This window comes from Alosa alosa, chromosome 15, assembly GCF_017589495.1.
Source record: "Alosa alosa isolate M-15738 ecotype Scorff River chromosome 15, AALO_Geno_1.1, whole genome shotgun sequence".
Taxonomy (NCBI): domain Eukaryota; kingdom Metazoa; phylum Chordata; class Actinopteri; order Clupeiformes; family Clupeidae; genus Alosa; species Alosa alosa.
The window spans coordinates 13698907-13713002 of NC_063203.1; the positions used below are offsets into that span (position 1 = coordinate 13698907).

The 14096-nt window shown below is 43.0% G+C and overlaps 1 protein-coding gene across 1 annotated transcript in view; it reads left to right on the top strand.

Moving 5' to 3' along the window:
- Nucleotides 1-990: 990 nt before the first annotated feature.
- The window catches only part of LOC125308140 (cytoplasmic dynein 2 heavy chain 1), a 196416-nt gene continuing 183310 nt past the window's right edge, over nucleotides 991-14096 (top strand). Inside the window, 20 exon segments of the mRNA XM_048264438.1 lie at nucleotides 991-1152; nucleotides 1739-1930; nucleotides 2036-2206; nucleotides 2363-2501; nucleotides 2625-2743; nucleotides 2898-3042; nucleotides 3985-4217; nucleotides 4471-4605; nucleotides 4713-4826; nucleotides 5113-5224; nucleotides 5568-5692; nucleotides 6108-6283; nucleotides 6791-6986; nucleotides 7865-7960; nucleotides 8159-8323; nucleotides 8755-8853; nucleotides 10847-10986; nucleotides 11315-11543; nucleotides 12457-12584; nucleotides 13507-13622. Of these exon segments, the coding sequence (XP_048120395.1) occupies nucleotides 1748-1930; nucleotides 2036-2206; nucleotides 2363-2501; nucleotides 2625-2743; nucleotides 2898-3042; nucleotides 3985-4217; nucleotides 4471-4605; nucleotides 4713-4826; nucleotides 5113-5224; nucleotides 5568-5692; nucleotides 6108-6283; nucleotides 6791-6986; nucleotides 7865-7960; nucleotides 8159-8323; nucleotides 8755-8853; nucleotides 10847-10986; nucleotides 11315-11543; nucleotides 12457-12584; nucleotides 13507-13622 (2821 nt within the window). The 5' untranslated portion in view covers nucleotides 991-1152; nucleotides 1739-1747.

Here is a 14096-nt window from a genome sequence, read left to right on the forward strand (position 1 = left end):
AACATGACCTGAGCGGGTCACGTGTAACCCGTCTCTATGGCAAAATGAACTGATTTTTTCGCGCAACAATTGCGAGTTATGGATTTTGATTTTTGTGCCGCGATCACACCCAATTAAAGTTAACAGAGCAACTTGAAATATCACTGTTGGACCAAATGCTTCAGACATGTAAGAAATAAGCAGTTTATCAACTATATTTACTGGTTTTAACAAGTGGACCTAAATAAGCATAAAGGTGATCATAACACTGTGACATATGGTCTGCAATGGCTAATGCAATAAATTAGCTTTAACAGTCATACATTTGGACTTTTTTGTTGATTTTCTATGAAAACAGAAGCAGTCGGCACCCGCTACCTTATTTGGGTTTTGGGTTGCCAGGTTTTAGCCTGTGACACGTTTCAAATGACACGGTTGAAATTGAAACTAAGTGATCGTGTATGTGTATCGTGTATGTGTAGGCTAGGGTGTATTTCATACACAATCTGGCAACTTGGGAGATGTCAGACTAATAAAAAAAATGAACGGATCAATGAATTTAAAATGAAGTTTGATGACCATGCAAATTACAGGAGTTTACCGGGAGAAATAACAAAACGGGAGGGTGCTGGGAGATGACCTTGAAATACGGGAGAACCCGGGAAAAACGGGAGTGTTGACATGTATGACTATGACCAAGAGCACTAATCATTAATCAGTAGGCTATGTTTAAAATAGGCCTTGAAATTAGTCACTCTGAAGTCTCAAAACAATATCAGTTTTGTACGCCTTTTTCAAGCATTGAATCTCTTCAGTTCATTATTACTTATTTCAATTCATCACAGTTTGTAGAAACATTGTCCAATTCCACACAAGCCACTGTGCATCGCATGCAATTTGACTTGTCTGTAGCCTACGTTTTTTTCCTGGCGTAGCGTAGCCTACCCTACGCAACATACGTTGTGTCCACGGTAACCACGTAAGCTTCGCCAATGTTTTTTTCAATCTCAGAGCAAACACTGCAGCCTGTAGAGAAGCGAGCTCATCCCTCCATTAACTTTATTCTGTCGATATAACCCCTCTTCGTAAAATGTGTTTTCCGTACCATCATTGTACCTCACACTAGAGTGTTGATGCCCTGAGTTTTGCTAGATCTCCGATTAACGTTATATGGTGAGTAACGTTGGAGACAACTTGCAAGCTAACTTAGCAAGTTAGCTAAAGGGATAATTCACGTTTAGCTTGCTAGTAGCCATAGTCGGATACTTATTAGGATGATATACTGTGAAACAATATAATGTAGTCAAACCATTTAGTTGCTTCTGTTTATCTGAAAGGTGCAAAACATGTTCCAGTACACTCACATCGCAGACAAGCTTAGCTAAAATGTAGTGAACGAACTAACATTAGCTTAGCCAGCTAGCTAATGTCACCCTACAAGTTTATCATTTGATAAGTTGTGTGTTTGCTGAGAAGCCTCGTTCACATTTATTAAACGCCTGTTAGCTATGGCATTGTCATATTAACGACTATTTATGTATAAGCAAATTATTTGTTAATTCTAGCTGTACCCAATGTGACGTTATTCAAATTACGGTACTTCATAACAGCTGCCTTTTGGTTATGGCTTATACTGTAGATAACCTCAGAGAAATGTTGAAGTATGGTGCTAACGTTACAACCTAACTTCAGTCAGTAGTCATATTTTTTGCAGTGAAAGGATAACGTTTTTGTTATTGGTTTATTGTGTTGTTATTAGGTGTGAAAGATGCCTCACGACTCAGAGGACATTCGCAAAAGATTCATCCTCACTACAACTGCGAACTACTTTGGATTGAAACCCTCATCCGCTCTGTCAGGCGGTCGGGAGCTTGACAATTTCTTAGATGATGGCAATGAGTTTGTTTTAGCAATAATCAAAAATGGAAAAGACTTGCAACTGTCAAATAGGGTAAGTACGTGAACACAAAATCCTCTCTGGAGGCCTTGCATAATATGAATGTGGCTGATGTTGTGTGTGTGTCATATGTGCTGATGTTTATTTGATTTATTGTAGATTGAATCCGGTGACAGCAATGAGAAAGTTCTGGTATTCTTCAAGCTACGTCCTTCTGTGATCACAGAGGAAAACCTGCACCAAAATGTGCTTGTGTCCTCCATGCTAGAATCCCCCATCAGCACACTGTACCAAGCAGTGCGACAGGTGTTTGCGCCAGTACTTCTCAAGGTATGTGCGGCACAGGGTAAAATGTGATTCACCACATAATGATAAATTAACATCAGCAAGTGACAAAATTCATTCTGAGCTCTGACTATGAGGGAGGCTTTGAGAGATTTTAAGATCTTGTTCTCCATTGAACTCTCTTTCACTCTCTCTTTGAAGGATGAGAAGTGGAGCAAATCATTTGATCCCAAACTTCAGAGTCTCCTGAGTGACCTTGAGTCAGGCTTGGGCTCTGTGGTCAGGCAGTCGAACCCATCGAACTCTGGGAAACAGAGTGCAAAAGAGGAAGATGTTCTGGGTAGGTGTTGGAAAATTCCTGACACTTCCAGTTTGTTGTTGGGTTGCTTGGTTGCTGGGTTGGCTGGGTGTCTGTTTATGGGTTGGCTAGTTTCAAATATTGTCATTATGCTTTTCACCACAGGTATCCTGACCCCTGGAGATGAATTTCAATACTGGGCTGACGTCGGTCAGTCAGCAGAGAGGGCAAGCGCCCGTGATCGAGCAGCTAATTTCGTAGAGCTCTTCAAACCCATTGAAAAGGTATATAAACCTACAGTATAAGCATTTCTGGTCCATCACCATGCAGTACATTTTTGCATATTCACCTGTAATATTATAATGGCTTCAGCTGTATTACTGGCAAACCACATACTTCCTTGTTCTGTGCAATGTTTTTGTTTTGTTGTGGTGACAGGACTACAATAACCTTGACAGCGTGGCTCTACCAGATGCAATGGAGCTGGTGGACTTGACCCGAGACACAGTGGATGACGTTTGGAAGCAGGGCGATCATGCGCCTTACCCTGAGACACGCATGCAGAGGCTCATGGATGTCATAGGTGCAGTTTAGTTTCATTCTGACCTGTGATATCACTGGCCTTGTGACTGGCATTAGCATGTGCTACATTACTGTTGCACTATGTGGAAATCATTCTGTTAATGATGCCATGGTTATTTGAAATTGTTAGACTTGCTCAGAGGTTTTGAAGAATAACCAGGACCTTAGATAAGTGTGTAGTATCCCAATTCACTCACAGTAGCAGTTGCATACCCCTAAACATTTAGTTGTGCCTAACCCAAGTTGTCATTGTTGGTTTAGCTACGTTCATCTAAGGCAGGGGTGGACAAACTGCGGCCCGCGGGCTGAGTCCGGCCCGCCAAAGCACTTTAATCCGGCCCTCCAAGCATTTCATTTGGCTATCAGGCTGCTCGCTATTTTTTTTCCTGCGATAGAGACGACGTTGGTTAGCTTTACTACAAACTGCTTTCACTCTTCTTAGAGAACATTTACAGTGGCAATCTCAAAACATCATGTTACATAGATGCTAGGCCTACTCTTTGTTATCTCCTTTGCAGCAGATCTAACTTGAACGTTATGCTACTCCATTTAATTGGGAACGTGTGAGCGCTTATGAGAGGGAGAGAGGGCGGCAGGTTCCAGCTGGCTTGTCATTGTTGAGTATTGATATCTCCTTCTGATAAGAAACTTTTAAAAGGAAATCATGAACGCAACAGTAGTCCCCACTACTGACCATTTATAAACTGTGAGAGGGCACAGCCATAGGTAGGCCTACAGCACTAGCCATAGGGAGCGGAGCTGGCAGAAGATCATTGAGAACTAAACGTGAACAGTTCTTAAAGGGACAGTGCACAATTTATACAGCACCAAAGTAGCAGTATTATGTTTTTTAAGCAATTCATATTTTAAAACAAAATTACTTTTGGATCATATGCACCGGACCTGTAGCGTGGTGTGTAGATGTCTCTATGTGTTCTCGTAGGTGGCGCTCTGGGCAGGTACGTCCAGAGGAAGCTGAGCTCTCTGAAGCTGTGGGAGGACCCCTTCCTGTCCGTGAGGGAGAGTGTGAGAGCAGGCATGGCTGTGTGTGAGCAGTGGGCCAGCACCTGTGAGCACCTGACTGGACATGTGTGGAAGCGCTACTCCCCCCACCCCTGGAAGGGGGACAAACACCGGCCCCAGAGCCTCAGCTGTCTCGCTCATCGGCTCGAAGAAGTGAGTGGCACCTGTCAATCACTGTGTAATTATCGTGTTTGGTGTGTAATTAGATATATTAGAAATATGTCCAGTAGAGCAAAGAGACAGCAGTGTTTGTTAGATACTCCTTTTATATGAGAGAGCTACGTGTTCATATAATTTGTTTATTTATTAGGCTTAGTGAATTGTCATTCAGGGGCTATAAAAGCCACTTAGTCACATACCCATGATCTGATATAAACATACCCATGATCTGATATAAACCCTGTAGGTGGTGATGATCCGAACAGTTCATGAGAAGCTTCTGCGCCTCTTGCCAGCGGGGAATCAGCAGGCTGTATCTGCCTCCCGCGTGTTTGAACCCTTCTCTGGTCTCAACCCACTGCACTACAACCCTTACACAGAGGTTTGTCACCTTGTGTGCCTGTTTAACCTGTGTGAAAACGAGAACACATTTAGTATGCAATGCAGTGATGAAGAAGTGTGAAACGTGACTTGTTTCCTGTGCTGCAGCCCCTGTGGACAGCAGCTGTTGCCCAGTTTGAGAGGGCCATCACCCCTGCTGAACACGAGATCGCCAGCAAACTGAAGGCCTGCCTCGGCGATGTGCAAGACAGTCCCCAACAGGTGCAACACTCTCTCATAGCACAGGCAGTGTATCCTCAGGCTTTCAGCGTCCTCCTCGCACTGAAGTACACACAAATAAATGTATACAGAATAAATGCAAAGCCAAGGTAAAGCACTATTTGCATTCTGTAACAGATGCAGGTGAGAGTTCATAGATCAGATGCTTTGAACACAAAGAGATGCCTTGTCAGATGACTGGCTTGTGAATTGTGCTGAGTTAAATGAGACTTTAATGAGGACATTTTGTTACACTGTGTATTAATGACTTGTTTTGTGGGTGTTTCAGCTGCTTCAGGCCTTCCAGAAACACAAAGAGCTCATCAAGAGGCCTGCCATCAGTAAAGAGCTGCAGTCCGAGAGAGAGACCCTCCTGGCTAAACTTCTGGACTATGTCAAAGGTGGGGATTCTTTTTTTTTTGGTGATTATACTCTCCTAATGAGTATTTTATCAATGACTGGTATTTATTAACTGCATCCAGTAATATGGGCATTGCAACAAGAAAACACTACTGAGAAAATACAAAACCCACAGTACTGTGGTAAAAGACTACAATACAATTCTGTGGTAAAAGACTACATTCAAATAAATATCATACACGAATCAATGCATTACAATGCCACATTGGCCTTCTGAGTACCAGGCACAGTGATAATCTGGTACAGTGGTTCTATACAAAATAATGCTCTACTAGGCGAGAGCCTTTCGGGATATGAGTAGTGAACTGCTGTGGCTTCCCTCAGGCTTGCGCACTGACTTTGAGAGCCGTTGTCATGGTGCCCCAGGGGAGAAGTCAGGCCCTCTGGCAGGAAGGAACCTTCCGGAAGTCGTGAACAACATAGTGTGGGTCCGGCAGCTTGTGCTCAAGGTGCGTTCACTCAGTGATGGTGATACTTCCACAAGTGCTTTTGAAATGGTCAAAATGCATAGAAATGGCCACTACTGCTGCCTAGGTAGTTGTGGGGAGGTCAGATCCACAAGAACTGAAATAAAAGTGGATATAACTGAAATAAAAGTGGACGTCAGATAAATGGCAAATGATCATCAGTCACTCTCAACTGGCCCCTCATGCTACTCTAAGCTGCTGTAAGAATCTATCAGTGATGGAGGTACTACATGGAACAGTTTACAACAGCAGCATGATTTGATCTGATGTGAAAAATTTAATGATCATTTCAGTGATGGGTGTTCTTCACAAATTATGTGAATCTTTAAATATGTATGTATGGCTGAGGGCAATGCTTGTAGTGATGGCTGACTTTCTGGCTGTGGTTCTGGTTCAGGTGGAGGACTGCATTAAGATCTCAGAGGCCCTTCTCTCGGACCTGTCAGGGTACCGCTCCTTCGTCCGCTTCTCCGATGACCTGCAGGAGCAGCTGCGGACTTATGAGCAGGACCAGTTTGAGGACTGGTCCAGAGACATCCTGTCCAGTCTCTCTGACCCAAAGTCTGGAATTAGGTAATCAAATGAGTAAATATAGGCCTAATTGCTTTTGTCTTGCATTGTCTTTTAAAGATATGATCCAGTTATTTTGTTTGTGTTAACATGTTTATATGTTGATTTGGTTAGGTTCTAGGTAATCAAAAAATAATCTATTTAGATTTTTTTCTGAATGTTCAGAAATGTTCAGAAACGTTTGTTTTATTATTTATGAATATGCTATCCATTTTCCACAAGCCAGTAGCAAACACTGAATAAGCACAAATTACCTGATTCTTCTGGCAGGCAACTAACCTGTTGACTGTTGCTCTGGGATACAGTCTGAGCCTCATCTGTTGATGCTAATCTGAGCTGAATTTGACATCCCTGGGCGGGTGACCAACCTTGCCACATACAATTTGTCAACTGTGTGACAAATGGTGACAGATTGTGCCCCAACAACTGACAACAACAAAAAGATTGCAAGTGATATTTTGCCTGTATTATTCCCACGAGTTACTTATTAATTAGTGTGTGTGTGTGCAGCCTGCAGGCCAGTAACCGTGTGATGGAGCTGGACCACCTGGATGGGAAGCTGAAGATCCAGTACTCGGACCGGCTGGTTACGCTGCTGCGAGAGGTCCGGCAGCTGTCCGCTCTGGGCTTCCCAATCCCAGCCAAGATCCTGCAGGCCGCCAACACCGCAGACAAGTTCTACAGACAGGCCATCATTCTCAAACAGGCAAGTCATACAGAGTTTTTTCTCCCCTTGAAGGCAGAGAAACACATAAACACTAACATCCTGTAGAATAAGCTTATTGTTTTTATCGCTTCTGAAAAAATAGACTCAAGTGCTATTTTTTAAAGAATATATCTTGTAATTATGTAACCAATCACATGCATTTATTTCTGGATGTTCAAATGTCCATTGAAGTGACACCAAAAAGGTCCATTCTCAGAAAGAATTTTTTATTTTATTTATTATTTTATCATTTTCATACAAACACATGCTTATTTCATCCACTCAGTGTCTGTCTGGGCAAAACACATTTTTTCATTGGAGTAATGAACTTGTAGATTTTTATAGTATGCTTTCCATTTCATTTCATTTCATTTCATTTCATTCATTCACATCTACTTTCTGCTCTGGGCTGAATGGCATTACCACACATGTTTAAGAGTTGTAGTGTAATGTTCAGACCTAGAGACCAGGTGCACCTTGACATAAACAGAGACAGAAACGAGGAACTAGGAAATGTCAAAATAGCAGCAAGCCTCAAATATTATGCCACAAGTCACACATACAAAGGCATGTATCTTTACCTGTGAATGAAAGTGAAATGCTGAAATGACTATGTTACGAATCATTCATTAAAAAGTGTTCTTGACTGTACTTTTTACTTGCTAGTCAAACCATATGTATGATGAGTCATTCATGGAAGTTTCTTGTCAGTGTTACTAGACATCAGTGTTACTATACATTGTCAATGACAACCCAGTGTTTGGATTGTATACTACCTCAGTGGCTGATTTCTTTTAGGCAAAGATGCCTGCAGACATGATGTGATTTGATGGTTGAAACGTAATGTTGATGGTCTAATAGTCTGCATGTGTGTCCAGGTGGCTCATTTCTATAACACCATTGACCAGCAGATGATCCCCTCCCAGAAGCCCATGATGCTCAGCTACGCCCTTGCCTTTGAGCAAGTCATCAAAGTGAGGCCCACCACGTTTGGGTGACATGCAAAACAATGTCACAACATTTCAGTTGTTAATTTGATGAAGATGGAAGAAGATTTGATACAGTAGTATTAGTTGTTTTTTTTGTGCAGAGGTTCTTGTGTTTAGTTCTAGTGCATGTTCACACTTGTGAGGCCTTTTGTTCCTCCTCCTTTTTTTTTTTAACCACAATAGCAAAATCCGAGATCCAATTCACGGGAATCTGCAGGGAAGCTTCAGATCACCTGGGACAATCCCAAGGAGCTGGAAGTGTATATTGGGAAGCTGCAGTCGGCAGCCGAACGGCTCTCTACGGAAAACCGCAGGCTCAGGAAGTGGCACACCGATTTCACAGAGAAGGTTCTTGCTTACTTACTTAATCATTTACCTGACACTAATATCCAAAGCAACTACTTACGTCAATTATTACTAGGATCAGTCTCCCCAGAGCAACTTACAGTAAGGTTGAGTGCCTTTCTAAAGGTCACAATGGGGTCTGGCAGCCAGGAATTGAACCTACAACTCCCAAGGGGCCCAAACTAACATTTGCTACCGTAATTCTTTATCACCACTTTCAGTTGGAAATGTTGTTCTATTTTTAGTAGAGAACATGAAATTGCTCTATTTTGTTGAAATATACATGAAACTTACATTACTAAATCAACAAAAAAGATTTCCATCCTACAATACTTAGCTACATGTTTTGATAGCGTTTTGACAAACATTTTGAAAAAATAGCGTTTTGACAGTCTCTAAATTAATCATGTGGTGACTTTTCTCTTCTCTGTTAGGTGGTGACCCTGATGAATGTGGACCTGCTGAGGCTTCAGCAGCGCTGGAAGGACGGACTACAGGAGCTGAGGACTGGATTTGCCACTCTGGAGTCACAGGTCTGGCTGGAGCAGGGGCAGAGAAGCTGTTTTGAGTTTCTCCATAGGGATGATTTAGTCAATCACTAGTCCCTGCACATGACTTCTTACCAAGGCTTTGAACCAGCTTATGGAACGAAAACGAAAACCAGAAACTTTTGCCACTTTGCTAGGAACAAAAACGAAACTAGAAACTTTACGATTTTATGTTCCGGAACAGAAACGATTTTTAAAAATAGTGGTATAGTGGTAACTTTAATACCGGTTCTTTTTTTGTTCCTGGCAAGGTTTGTGTCTTCAATGAAATGGTGAGGGTCACCTCCTGTCATTCAATGAATGCATGGAGAGTGCAGACAGACAGAGCTTGCCACTAGCAGGCTATTAAGTCTCCAAATCTCAATCTCAATCTTAAAGGAGAATTCCGGTGTGATATTGACCTAAAGTGTATTGAAACATGATACCAAGTGTGAACGTATGTCTTATAGCCCATCTCGGCTTCTCCCCTGCACTCCAAAATCTGGCGCTAGTTAGCCGATGCTACCAACAGCTTTTCAATAGTGGTGCTTCGGCATCGGAAGCCATGCAAATAAATCACTGTTTTACACCCATTTACGAGGCTCAATGTATCTCCACACTTCATTGGTAGACTTCCGAGGGCCCTGACATTTAAAACGAGACATTGAGAACTTTGAAAAAGCACTGGTAGTTTACTTACAAGGCGATTTATACAGACAGTATCTTCATGAAGTTTAGCGTTTGCAGCCATCTTGAATTTAGTCACGATAAATTCGAACAGAGGTAAGAATGAACAGCTATGATAAGGGATCAGATTCAAAAAAAATAATTCAGTGGAAATGCATGGATTCCAGTTGCTGCTACTTACTCGCTGCTTTCGAATTTATCGTGACTAAATTCAAGATGGCTGCAAACGCTAAACTTCGTGAAGATACTGTCTGTATAAATCGCCTTGTAAGTAAACTACCAGTGCTTTTCAAAAGTTCTCAGTGTCTCGCTTTAAATGTCAGGGCCCTCGAAGTCTACCAATGAAGTGTGGAGATACATTGAGCCTCGTAAATGGGTGTAAAACAGTGATTTATTTGCATGGCTAGCCCGGATGTCAAGCACCACTATTGAAAAAGCTGTTGGTAGCATCGGCTAACTAGCCAGATTTTGGAGTGCAGGGGACAAGCCGAGATGGACTATGAGACATACGTTCACACTCGGAATCATGTTTCAATACACTTTAGGTCAATATCACACCGGAATTCTCCTTTAATTTCACCTGTTTTCTCTTTTTACTAGGCCGTGACGAACATTGTTGGAAAAAACTAGCATTAACGTTAAGGCTACAGCTTTAATTTATTTGGAAAAACGTAATAGTCCTCATTTTGGCATTTAGACAATGGGAAGGCATCCAAAAATCCAATATTACAGTACCCACCAAAAATATACTGTATATGACAGCATTTTTGGTTTGACCAGAAAATTATTCAGGCTAAAGGATATAGGAAGACACTGGTGCAGCTTGTATAAAGCAGGCCTAGTGTTTTATTATGTTTGCTGTAGGATAGAGTCTAAAAGACAATATTGTGACTATTAATAGCCAGTTTGAAAGCATACATATATTTTTGTCCGACAGCTGACAACGTTATTAACCGGTTCAGGAAACAATATTTTTTTCGGGAACGTCAATTTTAGGGTGAGAACCAAAACCGTAAATGTTAAAATACTGTTTCTGTTCAGAACAAACCAATTGGCAAATCATTCTGGTCCAAAGCCTTTGCTTTTCACAAAAGCCTGCTGGATAGTTATGGCCTTAACCAAACCCATGTTGCTCAGAGGAATAGAGTATAGAACACATGACAGAGACCAAACCTCTGGTCAGGCTGCTGCACATCTTGCTCCCATGTCTGGCTCCAGTTGCTTATGTTCAGGCTCTCAAGTCCAAAGTGGGATAAAGTGCCCATGTTCAGTTGATGCTGAGGGTCGGTGGTTCCTCCTGTGTCTCCCTCAGGGCTTCAGGTCAGGTGATATGAAGGCCTGGCGTCAGCACTGGAATCACCAGCTCTACAAGGCCTTGGAACACCAGTACCAGGTGGGCCTGGAGGCCCTCAACAAGAACCTGCCCGAGATCTGCATTGACCTCACCTTCAAGTGAGAACTATTATGTAATTTCTTACAGTGTACGACAGTGTGATATATCTCCATATATTTTAATTCCATGGTTGTGCACAGCAAAACAAAGATAAGAGATACATACAACCTTCTTCAATAGATTTTTTCAGTGTTTCATTTCTATAGTTCATATATGGAGATATTTCTTAGTTCATTCTTAGCAAAAATTGTGTTTGACAATGCAAGTGGCATAGCACACGTCACAACACATTAGTGGGGTGTTGTAGCTATCTGGCCTAAGATGTTTTAGCACTCATTGTCCAGTCCTAACCTAACTGGCGTCCCCTTGTGCCTGTGTGTGGGTCAGACAGGGCCGGCTTCAGTTCAGACCCCCGTTTGAGGAGGTGCGGGCGAAGTACTTCCGTGAGATGAAGCGCTTCATCTCCATCCCCAACCAGTTCAAGGGTGTGAGTGAGGTTGGCGAGGAGCCCATCTTCGGCGTCATGATCGACCGCAACGCCAGCGGCTTCCTCACCATCTTTGACAAGGCCGAGGACCTCTTCAGCCGCCTGCTCCAAGTGCAGGACAAGTTCAGGGTCAGTCTCCTTATCTCATGCAGCACACTCACCCCTGCAGAAAATGTATACAGTCTGAATTCTTGTAAATGTTATTATATGTGCTAAGGCTAACTAGCATTAAGTAGTATTAACCGGTTTCCTGTCTGACAATGTATACTCAGTTTGTGTTGTATCCCCTTTTTACCAATTTATTTTGTAGTATTGCCAATAGTTAGCAGTGGTCCATAATCTTTGGTATCATTGCCAATAATGGAAACTGAGTAAATTACAGTTATTATGGTATCAGTTCTGCAGCCAGCTGTGATGCAGAGGATGTGATGATGTGTCTGATCCCTTACTATTGCCTACACTCTGCTGGAAATTGGGCAGCACTGCATCCACTTGGGACAAAAAACACGGCCAATGGCAAAGTTATGGTTTCAGTGACCTGACCTATGTGTTGTTAGTCAGCGACTGATGAGTGTGCCTGAAACTCCCTCAAGCAGAGTTCCCTCTTTGGCTGCAGGCAGTCAGCGAGCTGATTGTGTGACGCATGGGTCTCACTTTCTTTTCGTCAGGGGGAGGCCCCCGCTCGTGACCCCGCGCATATAACACTTCTGCTTTCTGTCTCCCACGCAGTATCAGGGTCCGCTTGACCACAGCTTCTGCTTCTGGGCAGATAAGGTACCGACTGATGAATAAAGTGTCAACTCCATGTGTCAACTCCATGGTCTGCTCAGGAGCAGAAACAGGAAACAGTGTGGTTCAACGAAACAAAACCCAATGGCTCTACCTTCTCTAAGGGGGAGGAACTGGCAGCCTGATGCCAAGCTGGGAGCTCCCTCAGTGCTATATGTTAACATATATGTGTGTGTGTGTGTGTGTGTGTGTGTGTGTGTGTGTGTGTGTGTGTGTGTGTGTGTGTGTGTGTGTGTGTGTGTTTTGTCTGCAGGACTGGGTGGTGTTGGGTCAGGTAGATATGGAAGCCCTGGTGGTAAAGCACCTCCACAATGTCCAGGACTGGGAGAGAAACTTCAAAGCCCTCAAGGCCAAAGGCAAAGAGTCAGAGCGCTTGCCAAGGTAGTCGCGCAACCGTGTTCATGTGTGGAATAGACTTCCATAATGATCTCAGTGTGTATAGCGATGCTAATAGTCCATTTCACACACAGTAATATAATACATGCAATGCTTCACATTGTGATGAAATACTCATCTGAGTGAATTGTTATACCTGATTTGTAAAGCCAAAATATATCTAAATAAACATAGTACATGCAATGGTACATTGTATTGTAGTTATCTGCTCATTCAGGGTTTCTCAATCTGGCTCTAGTGGACCCCAAAGTTTTGAGTTGTCCATATGGCACCTAAGTCACCTAAAGCATGCAATGTTGTTTTGCCCAGATTGTATACATTTACACTTCCGCTAGACCTAACTTAACTTTCTGGACCTACTGTAAGTTATAGTGGCAGCCTTGCCTGTTCCTGAGTCATCCTCCTCCCCAGTAGTGGCCCATTGATGCAGCAGCTGTAGTGTAACGGTCTGACAGCTGTCTTGTTAGCCGCTGGAATCACACCCCTCCACCTCACACTGTGGGTCAGGGCTCCGTGGGCGTGGGGGAGGAGGAGCGGCCCGTCTCCTTAGTGCTTCTCCCTCGGCTTCTCTCTCTCTCTCTCTCTCTCTCTCTCTAACTCTCTCTCTCTGTCTCACAGACACCATCTGTCACAGTGGCCCGCCCGTCAAGAGCTCAATAACCCTTAAATCAAACACAGGCACATCGGCTTCCGCGCACCTGATGGCAAACACACACACACACACACACACACACACACATACATTCACACACTTATCTGCCGTAAACCTGTCAGCCTCTGTTTGTATTGATTTTGGGGATTTCTGTGTAAGGTTCTCTAATGAGGTGTCCAGGCATGCTCTCTGTGCTGTACCATGTTGACCCCTTGTCTAATGACTTTGCATTGCTCTCCTGTCGTAACTGCGCAGCATGGAGAAGGTGGACTGCGTCACCGTCAACTGTGAACCAGTCAAGGCAGCCATCGATGACCTGATCCAGAGGCTGTTTGACGCCCTCTTGGCGTCTCTGAGGAAGTCCATACAAGGTGACCCAGAAAGGCTGTTATCATGGCTCAGTCATGCCTCTATGACCACTAGACTAAACGACTTGCCCAGTCCACACTGAGTGCGGTTACATGCAAACAAACAATTAGATTTCACTCCGATTAAATTCTTTACTCCTATTAAAAATGTCACTAATCAAATGTCATTTGATTTCAATCTGATTAAATCTGTCACGTATCTAAATACTGTGATTACAGATGGAGTTTGTAATTTTCCGTACATTGTTGTGGAAAAGAGCTTTTCATTGTAGCAGAACAGAATCTTTTGTTAGAATGATCAAAACTCCTCTGCTGAAGAGTTCTGAGAATCGGATTTTTACTTGTTCACTTAGCATGTAAACTGGAGTATTCCAAATTCTGATAATAGCCCCGTATACTAGGGGCCAAACCTGGTGGTTGAACTCAGTTCCTGGACCAAGAGGGGTTTATACCGTCCTGGGTTAGGCTTAAAGAGTG